This window comes from Anarhichas minor, unplaced genomic scaffold (genome assembly GCF_050575085.1).
Source record: "Anarhichas minor isolate MPS153535 unplaced genomic scaffold, ASM5057508v1 ptg000136l, whole genome shotgun sequence".
Lineage (NCBI taxonomy): Eukaryota > Metazoa > Chordata > Actinopteri > Perciformes > Anarhichadidae > Anarhichas > Anarhichas minor.
The window spans coordinates 689,897-716,093 of record NW_027466582.1 but is presented as its reverse complement, the minus strand read 5'-3'; the positions used below and the strand labels follow the sequence as shown (position 1 = coordinate 716,093).

General features: G+C 38.6%; 2 protein-coding genes and 1 pseudogene across 3 annotated transcripts; 2 read left to right on the top strand and 1 right to left on the bottom strand.

Moving 5' to 3' along the window:
- The first annotated feature begins 606 nt into the window (after positions 1 to 606).
- On the top strand, positions 607 to 9,295 carry cebpz (CCAAT enhancer binding protein zeta). The gene is made up of 17 exons (XM_076083828.1): positions 607 to 846; positions 1,286 to 2,766; positions 2,993 to 3,224; positions 3,374 to 3,599; positions 4,012 to 4,100; positions 4,260 to 4,313; positions 4,435 to 4,537; positions 4,667 to 4,726; positions 4,840 to 4,906; positions 5,302 to 5,414; positions 6,143 to 6,203; positions 6,394 to 6,599; positions 7,043 to 7,075; positions 7,802 to 7,897; positions 8,360 to 8,421; positions 8,572 to 8,653; positions 8,896 to 9,295. The coding sequence occupies exons 1-17, from the start codon at positions 634 to 636 to the stop codon at positions 9,051 to 9,053; spliced, it is 3,336 nt and encodes a 1,111-aa protein (XP_075939943.1). The 5' UTR covers positions 607 to 633; the 3' UTR covers positions 9,054 to 9,295.
- Positions 8,728 to 14,270, bottom strand: LOC142941764 (protein CEBPZOS-like). 2 transcript variants are annotated; one of them, XM_076083829.1, is made up of 5 exons: positions 14,142 to 14,270; positions 12,565 to 12,682; positions 12,419 to 12,463; positions 11,848 to 11,959; positions 8,728 to 9,174 (listed from the first exon to the last, which is right to left on the bottom strand). In XM_076083829.1, exons 2-5 carry the CDS (start codon positions 12,680 to 12,682, stop codon positions 9,156 to 9,158), a joined length of 294 nt encoding a protein of 97 aa, XP_075939944.1. In that variant the 5' UTR covers positions 14,142 to 14,270; the 3' UTR covers positions 8,728 to 9,155. The 2 variants fall into 2 exon arrangements, with proteins under 2 accessions (XP_075939944.1, XP_075939945.1); XM_076083830.1 differs by lacking the exon at positions 11,848 to 11,959.
- A 3,641-nt stretch (positions 14,271 to 17,911) lies between these two features.
- On the top strand, positions 17,912 to 21,181 carry LOC142942288 (hepatocyte nuclear factor 3-beta-like; annotated as a pseudogene).
- The last annotated feature ends 5,016 nt before the right edge of the window (positions 21,182 to 26,197 follow it).

Below are 26,197 nucleotides of genomic sequence, written 5' to 3'. Positions count from 1 at the left end.
CACTTCTTTACAGAGGGGTAATTCAAGTTGAAGAGTCTTTTTCATTTTAATTTATTTGCTTTTTGTAAACAGTAAAAAATAAACTTTATAGCACCATTAGTACAAAAAAGCATCGAAGCTCAAAGTGCTTTAAGTTAAAACTTTAAAGTACATACAGAAAAGAGGATGAGAACAAAATGACAATAAAACAACAGTGAAATGAAAATAAAAAGTGATATAATAAATATTTAAAAAAAAGACATTTGCTCTATTATTTTGAAAAACAATTTTGAATGTTCCCACAAATCCTGCGTCAGAAAGGTAGTAGTGGTAAACTTGACACGCTGCCGGGACCACAAACTCTCTGATTGGACAAACGATTGTTTACGTAGTTGGGACAAAACATTGCGATTGGCTCCTCGATCTATAGCCGGAAGTAGTTCTTCTTCACTACGTTTGCATTTAAAAAATGAATAAAACGACAATCATTTTTCGTGTACATTTTTGTACTCTCATTTAACCAATAAAAAAACATAACGTGAGGAAAATTACTAAAATATTTAGTTTTTTTCCCCAAGTACTGAAACGCTGCCGTGACGTCGCCTCTTTCCACATCCGGGTCACGTTCTCTCCTCATGCTGTTTGTTAGCAAGCATGGCGGCGAAAAACAAGCACCGTAAAAAGTCCAAAGCGAGCGGTAATAAAGTGACATTTCACCCCGCAGACAACGACATGGAGGCCGAAAACAGTGGCGGGGAGGAAGCGGAAGGTCCGGCGGCTGATGGCGGTGAAGACAGACGGAAGAAGAAAGAAGAAGAAGAAGAAGAGATCAGTCTGGACGAGATTCTACAGCTCGGAGGAACGCAGGCGAGTTAAATAAATAATACAAATAAGATAAAACCTCTGACAGACAGAACTAACAAACTAAACTAATATCAAATAAATCCCAAAACAAAATGGATTAAATGCAACTTTTGAAACGTCACAACACATATATTATTTATTATTTTATTGGAGCTGTTTGGCAAAATGTGACAGAAACGAGTCTTTTAGGCAATTTTATTTAATTAATTTTAAGTTCTTATTCAACCATTAAACATCTGACAGCTTAATAAATAAACAAAAATGGTTTTATATTTGCTAAAATCAGGAATAAGAACAAAAGTATTTTTGTACTTAAACTCACAAGTGTCACTTTATTCTGATGGATGAATTACAGATGAGTAACATTAACATCTGATATGAACTATTACTGAGTCATTACTGATTTGTGTGATGTTTTTCTTCTTCTCTTGTCCGTCTCCAGGCGGACTACGTTCTGCTCGCCGGCCTGAACGACTGCAACGAGCTCGTCGACGGAGGAAAGAAAGGAGCGATAGACGACCTGGAGGACGGCGAGCTCGAGAAGTTCATCGCCAAGCTCGGCGTCCGGGCGTTCGCCGGACTGCAGAGCATCCCGGACGAACCCGAGGAAGAACCGGAGGGCGCAGGAGGCGAGGAGGAGGAAAGTAAAACGGTAGAAACGAAGAAAACAGAGGAAGAAACCGCTCAGCAGAAAGTGAAGAAGGAGGAGAGACTGAAGGCGAAAAAGAAGAAAGACGCGGCGAAGACGAAAAAGAAGCAGAACGTGAACGTGTTCGAGTTCCAGAAGAGGCTGGTGCTGCTGATCAAACCCGGAGGGAAGTGGTTCGACCTGGACTACACCGCCGAGGCCTCCTCCGCCCAGCAGGACCCCTCACTGGTGACCCAGTACAAGGCGCTCGCCCAGCAGCTGTACGAGGCCGACGTGGCGCTCTACAAGAGCAAGAAGAACCTGCAGAAGGGCGCCAACTCCAACTGGATGAAGACGGTCGTCTCCTCCGGCGTGCTGGCGGACCGGATGGCGGCCATGACGGTGCTGATCCAGGACGCGCCGGTGCACACGCTGGAGCACGTGGAGAACCTGGTGTCCATGGTGAAGAAGAAGGGCAGCCGGCGGATGGGCCTTATGGCGCTGGACACGCTGCGCGAGCTGCTGCTGTCCGACCTGCTGCCGGAGGGCAGGAAGCTCCGCCCCTTCGCCCAGCGGCCCTTCGACCTGCTGGAGGAGAAGGCCAGCGGCAACAGGGACGCCCGCGACCGCCACCTCGTCCTCTGGTACTTCGAGCACCACCTGAAGCACCACGTGGCCGAGTTCGTGGCGGCCCTGGACTCCGTGGCCCACGACACAGTGGCGGCCACCAAGGCCAAGGCGCTGGCCACTGCCTACGAGATGCTGTGCGGCCGCCCGGAGCAGGAGAGGGCGCTGCTGGGCCAGGTGGTCAACAAGCTGGGCGACCCCGAGTACAAGACGGCGGCCAAGGCGTCCTACCTGCTGGAGTCGCTGCTGCACAAGCACCCCAACATGAAGGCGGTGGTGTGCTGCGAGGTGGAGCGGCTCATGTTCCGGCCCAACATCAGCGCCAAGGCGCAGTACTACGCCGTGTGCTTCCTCAGCCAGGTGATGCTGAGCCACGACGAGGCGCTGCTCGCGGCCAAGCTCATCGCCATATACTTCTCCTTCTTCCGCGCCTGCATCAAGAAGAAGGACATCGAGTCCAAGATGCTGAGCGGGCTGCTGTCGGGCGTGAACCGGGCGTATCCCTACGCCGGCTCCGGGGACGAGAAGGTGAGGGAGCAGCTGGACACGCTGTTCAAGGTGGTGCACCTGGTGAAGTTCAACACGGCCGTGCAGGCGCTCATGCTGCTCTTCCAGGTGATGGACTCCCAGCAGAGCGTCTCCGACCGGTACTACGTGGCTCTGTACAGGTAAAGCCCTCCTCACCATCATCTTCATCATCTTCTTCTTATTATTACTTATTACTTAATCTCTGCATTTACACAAGTCCTTCTAATATATAATGTCAGAGAGTTTGAGCTTGATTTTTTTGGGATAATTGTGGAATATCTCTTGAGTTTTTTACAAATAGTATTCTTTTTTCTCCCCTTCCCCTCCTCCTCCCCCTCTCCCCTCCCCTCTCCTCCTCCTCTCCAGGAAGCTTCTGGACCCTGGTCTGTCGTCGTCCACCAGACAGAGCATGTTCCTGAACCTTCTGTATAAATCCCTGAAGGCCGACATGGTGCTGCGTCGGGTCAAAGCGTTCGTGAAGCGTCTGCTGCAGGTCAGCGCTGAGCAGAGCGCCAGCTTCTCCTGCGGGGCGTTGTTCCTGGTGTCAGAGGTGATGAAGGCCAAGCCGGGCCTCAGGGTCCTGCTGCAGGAGGACGGGGTAAGAGGGTCGCACGGTCCGGATCGATGACCGGTCCGGATCGATAACCGGTCCGGATCGATGACTCGTCAAGAGGGTTGATTTGAGACTCTTTGATTTTACAGTTTGTGAGTTAAAGTCTGACATCACTTCCTGTTGTGTTCACTTAGGATGGAGAGGAGGAGGAGTTCAAAGACCTCGCTGAAGAGGAGGAAGAGGGTGACGATGATGAAGAGGAACGCTTTGTGGATGCCGACAAACTGGAGGAAGGAGCGAGTGCAGAGCCAGAGGAGGCGGAGTCAGAGGAGGCGGAGCCAGAGGAGGCGGAGCCAGAGGTGGCTGCGCCAGAGGCTGCGAAGCCCACTGCATCATGGGTACACCACCAGAACCTGGAAGGTGAGTTAAGACGATGAAAGAAGTTTTCTTGATTTAAATTTTCTTAAAAAGACCAAAAACATTGTTAAAGTTTGTATCTTTGCTGTTATTTGTTACAGTTTTGTCTCATCTTTAAAATGTTAAGATGAATCTTGTTTTGTCTGATAATTACTGATGAATACTTACTAACACATTTAATCAAACATCTGCTTTTAACAATGCAGAAATACGAAGTAATTTAATGTTAAAAGTTTCATTTATTATTTATTCTTACAGTCACAGTTTGTGTATTTTCCTTAAAGTTCTCTACATTTTACAGTAAACAGCAGATTCTCTCTGTCAACATGTTGTTGTTGACTGATTGTTGTTGTTGGCTGATTGTTGTTGTTGGCTGATTGTTTGATTGTTGTTTTCTCTTCCTGTGTGTGTTCAGGAGGGAAGAGCCAGCAGAGCTACGACCCGCTGCACAGAAACCCGTTATTCTGCGGCGCCGACCACACGACTCTGTGGGAACTACAGAGAGTGAGAAACAAACAAACAAACAAACATTTCATCTTTCATCCAAATAACAGCGAGTCAGACCTCGTAGTAGTGTGAAATGATTGTATTCATAAATATTATTATTATTATTATATATATATAAGACCTCTGATCTCGTTAATGTTTCCTGTTTCTCTGCAGCTCTCCGTACATTTCCACCCGTCAGTGTCGCTGTTTGCAAAAACGCTCCTGGAGGTAAAACCATTCAACTCAAAGTCAAACGTTTGATGACAGAGAACAAAGAGCTTCTGTGTCTGTTCACTTCACCTGAACGTGAATGTTTCCTCTCTGATGTCTTCGTGCGTCGTGTCCTCAGGGAGGCTCCATCCAGTACTCCGGGGACCCTCTGCAGGACTTCACCCTCATCAGGTTCTTGGACCGCTTCGTCTTCAGGAACCCCAAACAGCTGAAGGGGAGACGTAAGAAACACCGGCTTTAATTCTGGTTATTAGACGTTAAATCAGATGTTTTTACAACTCGCATTAATAGTTCAGCTGCAGAACAGTTTAAATATGTGGAATAATGTTTAATATTTTATCTCTTCTTAGAAAACACCGACTCTGCAGCGCTGACGCCCAAACAGAGGTTCCCTCTCAACTCTGTACCGGGTCAGTTCCTCCTGTTTGAGGGAGTTGATGGTTCCTGATCTCGTGTTTCTTGAGTTTGTTCTGTTTTTACATCAGAAGTGAACGTTCCTCTCTCCTCCTCTCTCCTCTGTCAGTGAACTGTGAGGAGTTTCTGGTTAAAGAAGAGAGTCAGATCCCCGTGGAGGAGATCTTCTTCCATCGGTGAGTCTGAAACGAGATATTTCAATAATAATATTTCTGTTTAAGTCACGCTTTAGTTTCTCTTTGATATATCTGTTCTGTGTCTGCTGTCAGACGACAGACTGAGAATGAACTCTGATCTTAAAATAACAACAAGACAAAATAAACAAAGATACAGATTAATGACGTTGATGAAGAGCGACCACAGACAAAGTTTAAAGCAACAAGAAGCATCGAAGTGAGCGTTCTAATCCCTCGTATAATATATAACTCATGATGGTTCTCATCTGGACAGTTCTGCCCCGACTCCCAGCAGAGAAACCTGTTGAAATATTATAATAATAACAACGCGCTGCTCCATCTGGACTCCGTGTGTCACGTGACTGATGCCGCTCTGCTGTGTTTTCATTGGACAGTTACTTCAGGAAGCGTCGGCAGCAGAAGCAGCTTCAGGGCCGTCGTCCTCGAGGAGACGGAGACAACGAGAGCGTGGAGGACGTCGACGACGAGGAGTTCGAGCAGATGCTCGGTGAGTCGAGACCGTCGGAGGAGGTCAAAGTTCAACAGCAAACATACAATAATAATAACACGGAAATACTAATAAAATCAGATTTATTTTTATTATCAAACACTTGAAATGAAAACAAAATGTAAACTTTGGTGTTTAATATTTACATTTTTCTCTCATTCAACATATTGTTTGTTTTTTACAAAATTAACCAAAACTGAGTCGATAAGAATGAGAATAAATATGAAACATCATTTAAATTAAACACTTTTACTTATTGGATAAATGGAAAAACAACACTGAAGAAGAATTCATGAACGATTATTGATTGTTTTGGTTACACTCAAACATATTGCTAGACAACGTGAAGTTAAACGTGTTTTAAAAAGGTCGATAGTGAAGAATTTATATTGTTGTGCTTTTACTTTGAAATCTTAGCATCAAATTGATGTTTGTAACATTTGAACGTTATATTCTTCTTTGTTTTAAACACTCAAAAACTATTTTTATTTTTAAATTTTTATTACATATATGTATTATTGTAAATTTCTGTTTTGTATTCACGATACTTTGTTTATTTATTGTTTTTCACCAAAACACCACTTATACTTTTTTAGTTTAGTTCTAAAGTGAATAATAATGTTTATTTCTTGTGATTCTGTAGTCGTTGTATTTCTGTTATAAACCTCGTGTGTAAATGATTGAATGCTGTTTTAACTAATAATAAATATTAATATGTTTTTGCACAGATTCCTGTGAAGGAGACTCGTACTTCACCGAGATGACCGTCGATGATCTGGACTTTGCAGGGTGAGCGGTTCTCTTATTGATTATTGATTATTGATGAATGTGTTCTGTTCCACATGAACAACATGGTGAATACTGCAGTAATAACACAGTTTATTACAGTTTTTACTTGAGAACAAAGTGACATTCAGCCTCAGAGAGAGTTGTTTATCCGATCGTTGTATTGATGGATTCTCTCCTCTCTGCTCGTCAGGAACGTGAAGAGTAAGAAGAGTAAGAAAAGTAAGAAAGGAGCCGAGGACTCGGAGGACTCGGACGACTCGGACGTGGACGACCTGGACGACGAGGAGGTGTCTCTGGGCAGCATGGACGAGGAAGACTTCGGAGACGAGCTGGAGGAGGAAGGAGGAACCTTCGTGGATCCTGATGGAGGCGGAGACGACGATGATGATGAAGAAGGTGGGGAACCAATCACGATGCTTGTTCTTGTATTTCTGTCGGTTTCCTTTAAAGGTGTTTTACGAAACGTTTTCATGTTAAAATGTCTAAAAACGACCCGAATTTTGTTAAATATGTTCAGTTCAGAACTTCTTACATTTTCAAACTTGAGAAAACTTTAATTTAAATCAAACTAACGTTTAATTTCCCCTCAGTGCATCTCAGGGTTAATATTTCTACGTGTTTTTCACCGGCTTCAGAGAGAATATCAGATGATTTTATATATTATATAGATGATATCAGATGATTATATATGTATATTATATAGATGATTTTAGCTGCTTCGGGGATCGAACCTGAGATCTTAAAGCTACAGGACGCTCCTCTGACCTGAATACTAAATGAAATAAATCTTCCTTTTCTTTATTTAAATGTGTTTGTTGTTTCTTTTTGTCTTCTCTCAGTTCCAGAGCTGGAGGATGACGACGCATTCGGCGGTGAGTTTACAAACCAACAAATCTTAAAACCATCAAATATACATTAAGTACTTCATCGAGTATTCACAAAGTAGTTCTTTAAATATAACATTTAAAAAAAAACACAATATGTAACAGATGATGTCAGTGGAAAGTAAAGAAGTACTTTTACTCAAGTACTTCACTTAAGTACAATTTTTGAAGTAGTATAATTCTACTCTACTACAATTCAGAGGGAAGTATTGTTATTTTTACTTCCCTGATTAATAACAACACAACCAACTAATAAAGTGAGTTATTGTCCGTTGAGATAAAACTTTATTGAGTAAATTCACAATGTACACAGACGTATTTAAAGTAATGACAGCATCAATAACTATAATAAGATAATCTGCATAATGAGTACTTACTCATTATGCAGAGTATTTACTTAAATTGTTACTTAAGTGACAATTTGATTGTAGGACTTTTACTGTAGTAAAAGTACTGTAGTACTTTTACTCATCGAAGAGATGAGTACATCTACCACTGCAGAGCGCCAACATTTCCATATAAATAATGGTTAACATGTGAATAATAGTAAATAAATGCATGAAAAGAAGGATTTTCTTTTAATATCTGTGAGAGAAATGTAGAAAAACACTTTAAAAATAATAATATATATTAGTGAACTTATTCGTGTTACAGAAGATTACGATTTAAACATTCCTGCTTCAAACAATGAAATAAATGTTTGTTTTTCTGCAGAGTCGGACGATGAGATGGAAGCTCCAGACATCACTCCTCGAACCAAGAAGATGAAAAGGAAATCCTCCTCCGAGCTCGACTTCTCCGAGTCTTCAGGTTCGTTCAACTCATTTCTCAGTTACATCATGATGCCTTCAGGCTCTGCTCAGTGAACATGAGTACTGGCTGAAGGTACATTATAACTTTATCATGATGTGTTCACATGTCATCTGTAAAATGTAGTTTTGGCGATGAACTACAATAAATCCAGTAGTTTGAAGGAGATGTTTTCACATGAATGTAAAATAGATATTAGAGATGAATTATGATTAACTTCATAACACGTGCTCTAAGCACATTATTATACTTCATGAATGAATAAAATGAATGAATAAAACTACTAAAAATACAATCTTTTATTTCCTTACCCTTTGAATTGTTTTTATGAAGGGGCACCCTGCCATCAGTGAATGAATGATGACATGTAGGTTAAAGGGTTAAAGCGCTTTGAGTGGTCAGAAGACTAGAAAACCGCTTTACAAGTACTTCTGCCATTTACCATTGTTGCTCATCTCATAGAGTCGAAACCGGGGAAGAAGAAAGGACGGAAAGATGCCGCCATATTTGCTTCCGCTGAAGAGGTGAGATGTTTTAGGAATTTAAATAGTTTAAAGTCTTGTGAATGATTCATAAAATATCTTAGTGGAGCTTGAATATAAAAAGGAGAAAGACATATCAATAATGGGTTTTGTTTGATGTACTATACTCATTTTCTTTAAACCTTTCTTCAGTTTGGCTCCCTGTTGGATGAGAACGCTGGCTCCAAGTTTGATAACATTGGAGTGAACGCGATGGCAAACACTGACAAAGCAGGTAGGCTGTTCACACCTGTTGTGTATGTGACGAGTGTTGAGCATCGTGTTAACAACAAGAAGAGACGGTGAAGGTTTTTATTCAGTTTGCTGGATACCAGCCATGTTTAATGACCTCTCCACTGAGAGAAACAGGTTGAATCAGGTTTGGTCCACCTCTTCAGTACTTCTTGCTGTAATCTTCCATTCGATCCATAAAACCAGAGACACTGATGTGCCTTCTTTGTGTTTTGTCCTTTCTAGGCCTGAAGCAGTTGAAGTGGGAAGCGCATCGGGACGACTGGATGCAAGACCGCGACGCCAAGACGATGCGCAGGAAGAAGACCGCGTTCAACAAGAAGAGGACCTTCGGTCACGTCAGGGCCGGAGGCAAGACGTTCGGGAACAAGAGGAGGAAGTAGCAGCTGCCGTGTGTTCGTGGATTTTTGAACTGACAACTTCATTCCTGTTTGAGCGACCACGCGTTGTGGTCTTTCTCTCGGATGCCGTGGACTCCTGCCCACTCATTGGACCGGTAGTAAACTAGGAGGAAACACACAAGAAGAAAGTGGTTTTAAAAATCAAAGACTTTTATTCATACTGCCCCGATGTTGTAAGAAGACATGTACATCAACAGAAATAAAAAATATTAATGTTTTCTGTCTATGGTTTTGTTTTTTAGTCTACATGCAAAAGTTCCAATATTTTCAGTTATGACGTATTAAAAACTTTTTTTTAATCTTTTCTCCATTTTATGCCGCCCTGTTATTTGTCATAATAGTAAATAGAAAGTCATAGTATAACATGTCGTAAAAAGTCATAGTACAACATGTTGAAAAAAGTCATAGTACAGCATGTCGTAAAAAGTCATAGTACAACATGTCGAAAAAAGTCATAGTACAACATGTCGTAAAAAGTCATAATATAACATGTCGAAAAAAGTCATAGTCTAACATGTCGTAAAAAGTCATAGTCTAACATGTCGTAAAAAGTCATAGTATAACATGTCGAAAAAAGTCATAGTCTAACATGTCGTAAAAAGTCATAGTCTAACATGTCGTAAAAAGTCATAGTACAGCATGTCGTAAAAAGTCATAGTATAACATGTCAAAAAGTCATAGTATAACATGTCGTAAAAAGTCATAGTACAACATGTTGAAAAAAGTCATAATATAACTTGTCGAAAAAAGTCATAGTATAACATGTCGTAAAAAGTCATAGTATAACATGTCGAAAAAAGTCATAGTACAACATGTCGTAAAAAGTCATAATATAACATGTCGTAAAAAGTCATAGTACAACATGTTGAAAAAAGTCATAGTCTAACATGTCGTAAAAAGTCATAGTATAACATGTCGAAAAAAGTCATAGTATAGCATGTCGAAAAGAGTCATAGTATAACATGTCGTAAAAAGTCATAGTATAACATGTCGAAAAAAGTCATAGTCTAACGTCGTAAAAAGTCATAGTATAACGTCGTAAAAAGTCATAATATAACATGTCAAAAAGTCATAGTATAACATGTCAAAAAGTCACAGTACAACATGTCAAAAAAAGTCATAATAGAACATGTCAAAAAGTCATAGTACAGCATGTCAAAAAAAGTCATAATAGAACATGTCAAAAAGTCATAGTACAACATGTCAAAAAAAGTCATAATAGAACATGTCAAAAAGTCATAGTATAACATGTCGAAAAAAGTCATAGTATAACATGTCAAAAAAAGTCATAGTATAACATGTCGAAAAAAGTCATAGTACAGCATGTCAAAAAAAGTCATAGTATAACATGTCGAAAAGTCATAGTACAACATGTCGAAAAAAGTCATAATAGAACATGTCGAAAAAAGTCATAGTATAACATGTCAAAAAAAGTCATAATAGAACATGTCAAAAAGTCATAGTATAACATGTCGAAAAAAGTCATAGTACAGCATGTCAAAAAAAGTCATAGTATAACATGTCAAAAAAAGTCATAATAGAACATGTCAAAAAGTCATAGTATAACATGTCGAAAAAAGTCATAGTACAGCATGTCAAAAAAAGTCATAGTATAACATGTCAAAAAGTCATAGTATAACATGTCAAAAAGTCATAGTATAACATGTCGAAAAAAGTCATAATATAACATGTCGTAAAAAGTCATAGTATAACATGTCAAAAAAAGTCATAATAGAACATGTCAAAAAGTCATAGTATAACATGTCAAAAAAAGTCATAATAGAACATGTCAAAAAGTCATAGTATAACATGTCGAAAAAAGTCATAGTACAGCATGTCAAAAAAAGTCATAGTATAACATGTCAAAAAAAGTCATAGTATAACATGTCGAAAAAAGTCATAGTACAGCATGTCAAAAAAAGTCATAGTATAACATGTCAAAAAAAGTCATAGTATAACGTCAAAAAAAGTCATAATAGAACATGTCAAAAAGTCATAGTATAACATGTCGAAAAAAGTCATAATAGAACATGTCAAAAAGTCATAGTATAACATGTCGTAAAAAATCATAGTATAGCATCTCGAAAAAAGTCATAATAGAACATGTCAAAAAGTCATAGTACAACATGTCGTAAAAAATCATAGTATAGCATCTCGAAAAAAGTCATAATAGAACATGTCAAAAAGTCATAGTATAACATGTCGAAAAATGTCATAGTACAACATGTCGAAAAAAGTCATAGTATAACATGTCGAAAAAAGTCATAGTATAACATGTCGAAAAAAGTCATAGTACAACATGTCAAAAAGTCATAATAGAACATGTCAAAAAGTCATAGTATAACATGTCGAAAAAAGTCATAATTGAACATGTCAAAAAGTCATAGTATAACATGTCGAAAAAAGTCATAGTATAACATGTCGTAAAAAGTCATAGTATAACATGTCGAAAAAAGTCATAGTATAACATGTCGAAAAAAGTCATAGTATAACATGTCGAAAAAAGTCATAGTATAACATGTCAAAAAAAGTCAGTATAACTAGGGTTGGGTACCAAAAAGCGGTGCCAATATAGCACCGGTTCCTATACGACCGGTATCTACCGGACCGAAACGCAACGCAGATTTCGGTGCTTCCTTTCGATGCCTGAGCCGATTTAAATAGTTTTTTTACACTACTCTGATGACTCCGTCCTGGCAGCAGGTAACGAGAGCCTCGGTCCTCCGCTCCTCACTCATAGTATTATTACAACGGGGTACTTAGCGCTGGCGCTCACATAAGCACAACATCCACAGGCACGCGAAATCTTCTTCTTCTTCTTCTTCTTCTTCTTCTTTGAGGTGTAGTGGCGGTTGGCAAACGACGAATTGACGCATTACCGCCACCAACTGGTAAAATAAAATAAGTTAGGAGAGGGGTCGTATTTTATATACATATACTCATATTTCTGCAAAAGAATTGCTGAAGTTTGAAGCTGTAGTGTGTGTACAGAGTGTGTGTGTGTTTTGTATTTAGTTAATATATTGTTCATAGTTTGAAGTTAAAAAGTTTGAAGCTGTAGTTTGAAGCCAAGTGTTTTGTATTTATTTATATTTATACTATACTTTAAACAGTTAATATATTGTTCAATTTGAATAAAAAAGGATCGGTTGAGGCACCGGTATCGTTTTAAAAGTATCGTTTTAGCACCGGTATCGGAAAAAACGATACCCATCCCTAAGTATAACATGTCGAAAAGTCATAGAATAACATGTTGAAAACAGTCATAGTATAACATGTCGAATAATGTGATGAAGAAAGTCGTAGTACATGTTGAAAATAAATATAAATAATGAATATCTTCTCACCTTCCAGAACTGATGGAAACCTTCTGTTCATTGTGTTCCTGAAATCTGAGGTGGAAATAAAACAGGGTTTTTTCAGAAACACAGATCAGACTTCGTTCCAGTAAAATACTCTGATAATAATAATAATAATAATCAATATCTGATACCTTGACTGCTGTTCATCTTGTGGAACAGACCGTACGCACCGAAGACGCCCAGCAGCTCCAGAGCGATCAGTCCCTTCATCAGCTTCTTGGCCAGAGGTTCCAGAGGTTTAGGAGGCATCTGAGGAGAAACACACACACTACTTTATCTCACTTCAACAACAACGTAACCGAAGACACTAATAATACCGTCGTCCTTCTTCAGTACGCTCACATTTACAAAGACATAAACTTGTTTGTGAAACGAAGCAGTATGTTCACTCAATTTTCTGACATTTTATTTACCAAGAATATCAAATTGATAGAAAGAATAATCACCAGATTCAGATCATCAGCTGAGTCCTAATTGTAATCATTACTAAATAAGCACCCATATATTAAAATATGGAGTGATTCACAGCGTGCAATTAAATGATATTAAAATGATTTCTGCTGCATTTTGTGCACGCATGCATCATTATTTAAGAAATGTAGATTAATGTGGAACCAAAGTTCACAAGCGCAAGTTTCTGCCCTGAAACTTAACTGAGGTTAACTTGTATTTTATAATTATATATCATAATAGATGTGTTTCAGTTTTATAGCCTGATGCATTTTGGTAAAGTGTCTGTACAGAAGTGTTTGAAATGTATTATAATAAAAAATGGTTTGCCAAAGTTCACAGTAACAGAATTTTGTCTGTTTTTGACACTATCAAAATACACAAAAAGACATGTATCATTATGAATTTGTGTTTTTTTCTGCTGTATCAAACCAAACCGTGACTCTTGTGTAGCATTAAATATTAATTAGTTATTGTAGTTACATTTAAAGGGAAGGCCTAATTTCAGTGTTGGACAATAATAGATTTACCTTTAATAATTCTCATACAGCATGAGAGCTCATTTGCTTCTTTAGAAGTTAAATGAAAATATTAATAAAGATTTTACATTTAAAAAAACAAAGTTGTGTTTTAGTATTTTGACCTCTTGTCACGTTTCAGATGTTTATGAGTTGTAAACATTTATCCTCTAAACTTCAGTCTGAAAAGACATTTTAACGTTACTGCAGAACGAGTACTTTTACTGGTGATACTTTAGTAAATTACACACAAGCCCAGGCTAACTCTCTCTCACACACACACGCACGCACACGCACGCGCGCGCACACACACACACACACACACACACACACACACACACACACACACACACACACACTTTATGCATATTCATGTTATGTTCTCTGTAATATTGTAATATGATATAGGTGGAGGCTTCAAATGAGCCCAGTTGTCTTCCTGCTCTGTGATATTATTAATCTCTGTTATGTTTCTTTATTTTTATTTTATTGTTTGAATTGTGCAGAATAAACTAAAAACTAAGTACATTTAGCTGGTTCATCATATTTGTAAACATACATATAAAATAATATAAAATGCATTCAGAGAAACAGTGAAATAACACAAAATCCATCTGTTTTCTATCATAATTTAAGTTACAGGATAATAAACTATTAGGAGTCAGTTTTAACTTCACGTGTAACCCTGAATGTTCTCTTTATCTTCATGTTTACGTCCTCTTACTCTTAAATAAACTCACCTTTAGATTCACGTGAGAGACAAACAACAGAATGAGTCTCTACGATCAAAGTAACTCAGTGAATGTTGTGAAAATAACGTTAAATGTTCGCAGACGTCCTTGTAGAAGCGAAATGACTGCTACTTCCGCAGTACGGAAGCTCGGTTGGTAAAAACTAAACCAGCTGCGACTTTTACAATTTGAGGGATCCTGCTGTTATTAAACTACTACGAATAACAAAAATAATAATAACTTTTATCTTTATGATTATTATCAATAATCACACAAATAATAAGAATAATAATTGTATATATATTTTCTCAACATTGTTTGATTAACTGGAAAGAGACAAAATTACAGTTTTTCATCCGTTTCCTGTCGAATGAAAACGGTGTATTTCAAAGTGGTGATGTGTAATGTTTGTGATACACTAGATGATGAAGTGAGAGGGAACATTTGAATGCAGAAGGAATCATTTGACTCCTACCTATTTTGCAGATAATTAACTAAGGCTTTGAATGCAGAACCTTTACTTGCTAAAGCACATTTTTATATCGTAGTATAGGTACTTTTATCCTACATAAGCAGTATCCACTACTGCTTTTCAGTACAAACATGGTGCTGTAATATAAAATAAATAAAGGTGTGGGTAATAATTAATCTATGGAACTTTTACAAGATCAGAAAAAGGTTTTACCATCAAATATATTCATACATGCATGTTTAAAATTGGGGTTTGTTGAAGCTATTAACTAAACAAAGTACTTGAACACCACATAGGCTTTAGCCTTTCATCTTACACCTTAAAGAAGATGCAAATCAATTATTGTTATTTGTAACAATTGTGATTTCATCCAGCTGTAGTTACATAGACTCACCAGTAGGTGTCAGTGTGTTCTTGTTGAGGTTTCAGATGAGAAGAAAGTTCAGTTTTTATCTGCAGAAACTAAAAGAAGAGACACAGATTCTCACCCTAGAGAAGTCTGCATATAAAGGAGAAGAAGCATTGATCAGTGAGAAAAAGGGTTATTCATTTCATGAGGCTACAATCCTTAAAAATCAAGTGAAAGAAGCCAAATCAAATGATTAAAATAAGACGCTATATAATGATCTTATAGAATATGATGCATTGCTGTAGATTAAACTAACCAACAGGATATAAAGGAGTTAACATGCAACATACAAACTGTCATACTGTGTGGTAGTACTTTATACTGCTGTAAAGGGTCTAAATACTTCTCATGATATAAAATAGTTTTCGGTGAAATGCACAATTAAATTAATTAAATACAACATGACAATAAAATGCTAATTAATGAGCAGACTTTTCTGAGAGAAACCAGTTTGTGAGTGTTTGTAAACGTAATTTCCTTCATGTGGACTCAGCGTTCTCTCAGGTGAGTGCACACCTGCTGCAGGTTATGATTATAGAGTGTGTGGATGGTCTCTGCTGGTCTCTGCAGGTCTCTGCTGGTCTCTGCTGGTCCCTCTGGATTCTCAGCAGCTGCACAAATCTGAACTAAGAAACTCAAATTGTTCATCAGATTACAGTCTGAAGTTTGGTTGAAGAAGAATTCATCCGAGTGGCTTTTTAAAGATATCTTTATACAAACACATGACATCCATCAGTTGAATGTTTGTTATGACATGTTTAAAAACTACAGTACCCAACACAAGATATCACGACGGTTAGTCAAGTTATTGGTTATTCAGCTGAAATAAAACATTTAAGTCATTTTTTAAAGAATAAAAAGGGCAAAAGTGTGATGGGGTTTTCTTAAAGGAATAGTTTGATGGTTTGTGGAGTATGTTTATCAATTAGCTTAGCTTAGCATAAAGACAGGAAGTAACAGCTGGGAGCAGTGACCATGTTTTTCCAGTCAAACACACCAAATACAATGTTTTATTTAATGACCTTTAGAGACGCTGGTGTATATATTTATATGTTTGACTCTGCAAGGAGCCAGGCAGCTGTTTCCCTCTGTTTCCAGTCTTTATGCTAAGCTAGGCTAACACCGTCCTGACTCCAGGACTACTGAACACACAGAATATTACAATCTTATAATATTATTAGGATTATTATTAGATGCATGTGTTGAGTTATTGATGCAGTTTCTTGGCAGTGGTGGAATGTAACTAGTAGCCTGTAGATAGCCTGTAAGTATAACTTGAGGAAGGCTTCAAGTTTTGTGTATTTTTTTGGGGGAAAACACTTTTAAAACGACTCTTTTTATAGTCAAATTTAAAAAGGAACATTCCTGCGGTTGTTCTTCAGTCAGTAACTTGTATTACAAGCCAGACTAGATTTTCACACCACCTCACACGGATATTTCAGGCCTCTTCCTGCTGCCCGACAGCCTCAGTGACCCGCTGAGCTACGCTGGACCACAAAAGGTGAAATATTTGGGGTTGTTTGACGTCCACACTGGGAGGACAGGTTGTGTGTGCAGAGAGCATGGTGGTCCGGCTCCTCTTGTTCCTTCACCTCGGTCGTGTGTACCGACCGTCCTGTCGTCCTTTCAGATTCATCACCAGGTAAATACACACTCGGACAGACCTCAAACAGTAAAAACCTGCAGAGGAGGAGGAGGAGGAGGAGGAGGAGGAGGAGGAGGATCCCACAGACAGTCTCCACTCTGCTTGTTAGCTCTTGTGAAACAGAACATGAATAAAACATGAGACCTCTTAAAGTTTAGGGGTGATTTGTGTTTGTTTTCATGAGTTTAGGTTCATTCCGATGGCCACAATTATCACACAGAGATCAAATTATTGTAATTTCTGGGAAAAGCAGGAAACTGAAGTACGAAGAAGTACTTTTTACCACATAAATATGACTGAAAGCTCCAGAAGTGCTACTAAATGGACTTTGTGCCGGGTTAGTTTTCAATTTACAAAGTCAAAAACTTTAAAGTCATAACCTTTAAGATTTTAATGAAACCAAACCCCATTTAATGTATCGACAATCTGTAATAACTGTTCTATATATAATATAGTTCTCATTGTTATCATTGCAAGTACTCAGATCTTGTTGTACAGCGTAGAAATACTCTGTTGTAAAAGTCCTGATTTCGATATTACTCATACTTATAATGCAGAATGGCTCGTTTCAGAACAATATATTATTGAATTATGATTATTGATGATTTAATGTTGCAGCTGGTTTTGTGAATTTACCAACAGGATCAATAAAGTTTTAGTTTAACCTATAATACATCATAAGCTATTAGTTGATTATATTTTGTATTAATATATAGTATTATATAATGTGAAGTAACTAAAGTAACTAAAGTTTTATATTAAATGTAGTGCAGTAAAAAGTACAATATTAACCTCTGAGATGTATAGAAAATAAAAAAGTACTCTTGAGTAGCGGCTACTTGAGTAAATGAGTTACTTTAGTGTAACACGTTACCTGCGTAATTGGACAGGTACTCAGGGCACATCGGACAGGTAATGACATCATTTACTGAGAGGCCACGGGGCGGGAGTCTCGTGCCGAGATGGAATATATTCAAATCGGAATGTGCGTGTGAGCTCGAGGAGGGGGGGGGAGCGGAGACAGCTGATTGGACGCTGGCTCCGCGGCAGCAGCGCGAGCGCAGGTGCCAGAGTCCCTTACTGAGCAGAGAGCCGGTCACACAGACAGTCTCCGCCCAGGTGTGAGCCAGACCCGGTTCTGAACAGCCAGGAGACACCGACAAGCGTCACCGGCGGACAGCTGAGGACGGGCTTCGGTTCGTGTGTTTGTTTTTGTTTTGGGTTTTTGTTCCGCTTCGCGTGAGGCCGTTTGGATGCATTAAGTGTTGGGAGCGTGCACGATGCTCAGCGCCGTTAAGATGGAGGGACACGAGCATGCGGACTGGAGCGGCAGCGGCTACTACGGAGAGACCGAGGTCCGTGCACTTTACACCGGCGTTCATCAGAGCTGAACCCCGCTGATTATTAGATCACTAGATTATTATTAGGAGAGAATATTAACTGTAATTACATATCTTAAATAGATAAACATCTAAATAAACATTATAGGGGTTTGACCAACAATAAATAAATATATATATATATATATATATATATATATATATAATATATGTATACATGATATAGGCCTGTTTTACTTATATCATATCATACTACATTCTCCACACAAATACATGGGAATATTTTTCATCTAAAGTTTGCAATTATAATACACCTATTGGATGTCAGTATTTGTCTTATTGGTGCATCAATCACGTGATTACTTCACTGCAGAACTTTTATTTCTGCAGTGCATTCAAATGAGAGATTTGATTTGAGTTCCATTGACTTCTTTTTCGATGTGAATTTTGCAACAAAATGAGAAAAATCAAAGCTGTTATTTTATACGTTTGATTAAAGTTTGCATCTAAGCCTATATTAGTTATTTCCCTTCTTTAAAGAAATTGTTCAATTTAAATTTAAATATTTGTTATTCTTGAGGTAATTCTTCTGATTGGGTGCAGGGTGACAGTGAATCACAGATATCAGTAAAATGAGACTTTGTTTGTTCAGAAACACTTAAAGGGAAATCTCACCTTTTCACTTTTTGTAAAGGTTAAAATAAAGATTATATGTCTCACCAATGTGTAATATGTAAAGACTGTAAAGTGTTTTTAAATGGCTGTTATTGACTCCGGCCCTCAATATAAGTTCTATTTTATCATCATTATAGTGGAGAGCAAAGATATTTGTCAAACTATTGACAAAAAAGAAAGAAAATCAGAGAGCATCATGATCAATGTGGAGGACCTCTCAACGTCATTTATTAATTCCTAATAATAATAATAATAATAATTCTGTTGAAGGCCGTAGACACTGAGGTCAAGTCTCCTTTTTCTGGGAGTTAAGTGGTTCTATCGACACTGATTTGAGTATTTATGAAGCTTAAGAGCTGTTAAACAGCATTCTGACCTTCGCATTGAGAGATGAAAAGATTACAGCTCTATAATTCCCCAGGTTTCCTGGGGAGAAATATAATTTATTGTAAAATAATCAGGGGAAAGTTACAATCTTAGTTCGAGTTCAGTTAATGTCAAGAGAAACTCCTTGAAATAAATACTCAATTTAAATAAAACCTGCAGGAAATAGAGGGGAGGTTTGGAGGACTTCCACTCCTAAAATCATGCATCGCTCTGCTTCAGTCATCTGTAATAACTCTGATAATTGTGGCCTCATTGTTGGTATCAATATTATACAATATAATATAGAAATGGAGCTGTAATGAAGGTGTAAGGTAATAACAACAATATAGATTATGGATCCAAGTGTCCTGAATTTAAAAAGCGTTCAATTAAACTAATACATTATGAGTCGTGGTGATGATCAAGCAACACTTAAGATATGGTTATAAAAAATAACTCCCTTATGGTTGTGTATAATATTATAGAGATACAGATATATTGATTAGTCCATTTCTATTGTATTCTGAACAACAAACAATACTTAAAGTTACAGCTTCTTAAATGACACATTTGCTGTTTTTCTTTGTCATATAAAATAAGAAACACATTTTTCTTTAGGTGTTGGACAAAACAAATCATCAGTTGGTTTTGGGACATTATAATGAGATTATAGGCCTTCACAGTTTCCAGATGTTTTTAGACCAAACTATCGAATAATCATCAGATTAATCGATAACGAACATACTCGTAAGCAGCCCAGTTGAAAGGTGAAATGTTATTTATAAGAGTGAAGAGAAAAATGCTTTTCAAACTTTTTTGTAATTTATGCAACAGCATTTTTCTAAATTGAAATAAAATTAAGCCTGTTTTATAAATGAATGTCTACTACTAGTATTACATAATTGTTATACACACATATATATAGTATAAATAAACATGAATAGACTTGTAATAACTTGTTTCTCTGTGTTTCAGTGTTACACCTCAGCGGGAAACATGAACTCCGGTTTGTCCATGAACTCAATGAGCAGCTACATGAGCGCGCCCGGCATGACCGGCACCGGCCACATGAACGCGCATTACGTGAACCCGGTAGGGGTCAACCACTCGTCGATGCCCGCCGGGGTGTCACAGAGCCCCGGGTCGATGGTGCAGGCCGGTGTCGGGATGACAGGCCTGGGCGGCAGCATGAGCTCCATGAGCCCGCCGCCGCCGTACGGGAGCGTGCCGGTGATGAGCCCGGTGTACGGGCAGGCCTGCGGCATCAGATCCCGGGAGCCCAAACCGTACCGGCGGAGCTACACGCACGCCAAGCCGCCGTACTCGTACATCTCCCTGATCACCATGGCCATCCAGCAGGCCGGCAGCAAGATGCTCACGTTGAACGAGCTCTACCAGTGGATCACGGACCTGTTCCCGTTCTACCGGCAGAACCAGCAGCGGTGGCAGAACTCCATCCGACACTCGCTCTCCTTTAACGACTGCTTCATCAAGGTGCCCCGCTTACCGGACAAACCGGGGAAGGGCTCCTTCTGGGCGCTGCACCCGGACTCCGGGAACATGTTCGAGAACGGCTGCTACCTGCGGCGGCAGAAGCGCTTCAAGTCCGGGAGAATGTCCGGCGCAGGTGAGAAGGAGGCGGCGGGGAAGTCGGGCTCGGAGGGCGGCTCGGTCACCACCACAAGCACCCGGTCCGACTCCCCGCACTCCTCCTCCGCCTCCTCTCCGTCCTCAGAGGCAAAAGGCACCGGGGCCGACCTCAAAGCGCACCGGGGCGAACTGTTACCCTCCAGCCCCGTGCGCGTGCCCTCCCCGCTTGCGCACACCCAGCACCTATTCTCCCAACCCCCCCACCACCACCACCACCACCACCACCACCCTCACCACCCGCTGCTGCTGCACGAGGCCGCGCACCTGAAGCCGGACCACTACCACCCCCACTACTCCTTCAACCACCCGTTCTCCATCAACAACCTCATGTCCGAGCCGCAGCACCACAGACTGGAGCCCGTGGTGCAGTACGGAGGCTACGGCTGCCCGGTGTCCGGGGCGCTGGTGGCGGCCAAAAGCGGCCTGGATCCCGCTCACACCGACTCCAACTACTACCGCGGCGTGTACACCAGGCCCATAATGAACTCCTGAAACAGTAACAACACGCTGGATTTGTACATTTGTGAATGTGAGAAAAGGCCCTTAAATTGCAGGATTTTTCATCAGTCATTTGTGTGTTTGTATTTGTGCAACAGATAAAAACAAAATCTTTATATGAAAACAGTCTTTTTATGTTTTATTTAATTTAATCTAAACCTCAATGAATGTCTCTATTGAAATTTATTTTTTAAAGTCACATTTAGTTTGATTGCCATGCTGCTGCATCTTCAGCACTAAGGTCTAAACGTTGATATAAATATCCACATTAAGTGGTTTAATCATCAGCTGCAGGGTCACAGAGAGATGACATCATCATCAGATAACAACGAGAGAACAAATGAGCCAGTGAGGAGGTGAAATGTTCTGCTCTTAAATCACATTAACATCCAACATAAGTGATGTTTAACAGCATGATAACAGACTTCACGGGTCAGGAAGGACATTTATCAGCGTCAGTCACTTCAAACTGCGACAAAAGAAAACACTCTGGAGCCTCTTTTCTGTATGATTCTCTTCTTTATATTTATAGTTTTAGTATTTCTTACAAATATAAAGGGAACGATAGCAACGCATGACATAATAAATATCAGTTAAATATAATAAATTCAAATAAAAACTACAAAAGTACAACATTAGTCTGTTTTGATATTTGATATACAAACAATTCGTTGATCGACAGAAAACAACCGGCAACTATTTTGTCAGACAACGAATTAGCAAAGATATTTAAAAAAAATTAAAAAATTGCCAAAAAGTTCTTTGATCCAGCCCCCTAATATACAAACTGGCTATATAGGGCTGCGACTCTTTTTAATAGATTATTATGTTGATTAATGGTTTAGTCTATAAGTGCAGATGTGGAAGAAGTACTCATACTTACTACAGTGAAAAAAAAATACTCTATTACAAGTAAAATCATGCATCAGTACAGAAGTATTATGAGCAACTTAAAGTATTAAAAGTACCTATTTTGCAGAAATATATTATTACAGAATATTCTGTAAGAGCATTTTAATGTTAAGTGGAGCCAGTTTTAGATTTGTATATTATACATTAGAAGTATAGTACTGCATCATATCATAAAAGCATATTAAAAAAACGATAAGTGTCAGACATATAGTGAAGTATAAAGTACCATATTTCTTAAGCAAAAGGTTATTAACATAAATAGGAAATACTTAAGTACCTCCGAGTTGTACTTAAGTACAGTACTTAAATATACATGAATACTAAGTTACATTCGGCTGACTCAGAGCAAAAGCTGACGTCTCTTATTGTTTGTTTTGTCGACCAACAATCCAAAACTCACATTTATTAAGTTTATAATGATATAAAAAAGAGAAAAGAAGAAGAATTCCTCAACGCACTCTTCGACTTCTCCACCATCTTGTGGAATAAACGATTAATCAATCAATCAATCAATCAAGAAAATAATCTGGAGATTAGTCAACGATGAACACAAACATGCGGCTGCAGTGCTGAAGATAATTCCGGCATCAATACATTTCTATTGATTTAGTTTTGTGTCGAGGTTTTATCGTATAGGATTTCACTCAGTCCCCAGGTATCGTTAAATAAATGATCGTTTCCCTTTGAAGTAGACGTGAATCTTTTCATTGATAAAAAAACATAATTATTTCACACAGTTGTGGACTTTTCTTTAATCCGCTGGAACAAAATGGAATCTAAATCCCTGATAAGCTAAATTTTGTTATCTGATAAAAAAAACAGTCCAGGTTGCAATTTAATTAAAAACATCTCAACAGCTATTCAGCAGATTGCCATGAAAGTTTGTTCAGACGTTCATGTTCTCCAGAGGATGCATCTTTTTAACTCTGGTGGTTAAACCAGGTGAAACCTTTTACTTATCATATGAAATATCAAAAAATGTACTTGATTGATTGGCACAACATTTTGCACAGACGTTCATGTTCCCCAGAGGATACATCTTATGCACTCTGGTGATCCCCTGACATTTCCTCCGTGCCACCAGCAGGTCAAACCTTTCACTCATCATGTGAAATATCTCAAAATGTACTCGATTGATTGGCACAACATTTTGCAGAGACATTCATGTTCCCCAGTGGATGAATCCTATAGACTGTGGTGATTCCCTGACTTTTCCCTCTAGCGCCACCAGCAGGTCAAACCTTTTACTTATCATGTGATAAATCTGAACATTTACTTGATCGATTGGCACAACATTTTGCATGTTCATGAACCCCAGAGGATGAATCCTAAAGACTTAACGGGTGTAACAGGCTGGCCAACTTTGTTGCATGATTATGATGGGAGCTGGCAGAACAAGCACTTTTTAGTTTGAAAATATGTTTGATAATGCACCAAAGGTGAGAAGAAATAGTATTTAATTTCCTATTTATTCATATTTTCATGCTGTTTGTGTTTTGTCAACAAACTTCATGGGTCCTCCAGCCCTGTGTTGGAAGTCTGTAATATATTATCTTATTATATTACAATAGAGTTTATGCATGTTTGTTGTCTGTGCTGCCACATGGATCAATAACCAATGAATGCGATTTTGATACTGTGATACTGGTTCTGTATCTTTTAGATTAACATTTTTAAAAAGCTTTTAAAAAGTACTTATTTCTTAAGTCTTAAGGAGATCCTTTGGATTTGATTATTGAAACTTGGACAAAGACTGAGTGGAACATTTTACAGAATAAAAATCAACTTCTCTCCGGCGGTGTATTCCCACCTGTTTGGGGAGTCGATAATATTCTAATAATATTCAAATAGTATTTAGTAAGTTTCTGTCAAACAGCTTCACAATGTTCATAAACCAATTAATATTATTTTCAGCTAAAGGCTTAAAATCCTGCAGACGCACACGCTGCAAAAAAACAAAAACAGCTCATGTCTTTCAGCTTTTAACTGGCTTATTTACGTTTACATTTTTGTGCATAATATATACGATACATTCGGCTGTTGTAGCAGCACAAGGACAGAAGTAAGTGCAGATAAAAGAGGTACATTGACCTAAAATATGAATAGAACTTAAAATCGAAACTATACAACAATAGAGACAAAAGTGACAGTGGTGAGATTAGAAGCAGCAAAGTCTTATGTAAACACCAGACTAATATATAATTATCTAAGATATTTTGTGTGTTGGGGTCATTACGTTTAGAGGCGATTGGAGCTGTCATCACCAGCTGACACCACAACACAGGAAGTTGACCTGAACCCTTCGGGTCAGTTTGTTTTAAGACGCCACGCCTCCCAACCGCTCAGTCTGACGCTCATAAATCATAAAACACCAACCTTTTACTGGGGAGGGACACTTTGTGTTGTCACGAAGCAGAATTAACAAGCTGAGCATCTGACGGTTGGAAGGAGAGCTGAAGGGACGCTGAGCCGGTTTTCATGAGCCGTCTGTGAAGCTTTCAGAGAAAATAAGGTCTACAGACACGACAGGTTGTTCATTAACTTCACACTCAGGATCAAACACATACTTCACCAGCTCATGTTGAATATTAAACATTTCTGGTGACAGAAGTTTTAGATAGAAGAAAGAAGTACTCAGATCTTTTACTTAAGTAGAAGTAGCAATACTGTAGTGTAGGAATACTCCGTTACAAGATGTGGTTCTGCATTCAAAATGTTACTTTAGTAAAAGTACAAAAGTTTCAGCATCAAAATATACTGAAAGTACCAAAAATAAAAGTACTAATTTAGCAGAAAGTGTTATACTTTTACAAGGAATCCTGCATTATTTTTCTTTTACTTAAGTAATAGTACAAAAGTAATTCAGGAAAAGATGGTGAAATACTTAGTTAGGTTTAGGAAAAGATCGTAAAATACCGAAGTGCCTTTACTGAAGTCCTGAAGTTACGTGACAAATAAATCAACGTTGACTTCTTGTTTCACACGGGGAGCAAACGGTCTCCTGACTGAAATATCGTTGTTTGTTGGACCCGTCCACCTCCACTCCCTCCAGACCAATAATGGCTTTTTGAGGTCTTTATACTTCCTCGTTCATGATTACGTAGATAACATACACAATGATTTTGTGAGACGATAAGTTAACTTTAATTTATTTGTTACATAACTTCTGCACTTAAGTAGCACAGCTTCTGCAGTTATTTTAGACCAAATCACGATCTTTCCCTAAACTTTACTAAGTAGTTTTGTTGCCTAAAACTAACTAAGTTGTTTCCTGTGAAGACAGAAGTATATATTGTAAAATACCACATTATGTAACTAGCGTAAAATGTGTTGCTGGACTTTTGTAGGAAAACGCACAAAAATCTTTTTCATAAGATATCATACGAACCGTTGTATGATGATACGTTGCATCGGATACGTTGCATCGGATGTCTCCCACTACGGCTCACTACACGCAAAAAAATATTAAATTTCTTTCTTTCTTGACCTCCTTCATCATTAGTTAGGGTTTGTAGTTGTTGTTTTTTATATTAGAATATTTTACAACGTAATAATCTACTTGTCAGCGCTCTCTAGAGGACAGATTCTGTAATGCAGACAGTTTCTAAAAGACCTCAAGACTAGTTTGGCACTTCTAATTTTTTCAAGTTTATTGTTACTTATTGGCCAACATATATACGCTGATATCAATAACTATGCAAGAAGCTGATATTAATATAGTAGGTTAGCTCTTATGCTAGTGTTAATTAGCACTAAACACAGTAGAGCTGAGGCTAATGGGAATGTTGATGTTATTTCATCATAAAAGTGATGAAATGTCACCAAAGTTGTTACGGTTCATCCTCAGGGGAACATGAACGTTTGTACTGAATAACATGTCAATCCATCCAATAGCTCCCAAGACATTTCACTCAAAACTGTAAATGTCAACCTCATAGTGGCGCTAGAGGAAAAGTCAGACAATCATCAAAGTCTGAGGGGTTCATCCTCTGGGGAACGTGAATGTCTGAACAAAAACCTCACAGTAATCCATCCGACAGTTGTTGAGATATTTCAGTCTGGATCAAAACATATTTCACTCAATGTAAACATCACGTA

What these genes read in the sequence shown, in the direction of transcription:
- cebpz (XM_076083828.1), top strand. Translation starts at nt 634, where the DNA reads ATGGCGGCGAAAAACAAGCACCGTAAAAAGTCCAAAGCGAGCGGTAAT. An exon ending in ACACCACCAGAACCTGGAAG is followed by an intron (nt 3,600 to 4,011) that starts GTGAGTTAAGAC and finishes GTGTGTGTTCAG; the next exon opens with GAGGGAAGAGCCAGCAGAGC. An exon ending in TATTTGCTTCCGCTGAAGAG is followed by an intron (nt 8,422 to 8,571) that starts GTGAGATGTTTT and finishes ACCTTTCTTCAG; the next exon opens with TTTGGCTCCCTGTTGGATGA.
- LOC142941764 (XM_076083829.1), bottom strand. Translation starts at nt 12,682, where the DNA reads ATGCCTCCTAAACCTCTGGAACCTCTGGCCAAGAAGCTGATGAAGGGA. An exon ending in CAAGATGAACAGCAGTCAAG is followed by an intron (nt 12,464 to 12,564) that starts GTATCAGATATT and finishes TTTCCACCTCAG; the next exon opens with ATTTCAGGAACACAATGAAC. An exon ending in GTTTCCATCAGTTCTGGAAG is followed by an intron (nt 11,960 to 12,418) that starts GTGAGAAGATAT and finishes TTATTTTACCAG; the next exon opens with TTGGTGGCGGTAATGCGTCA.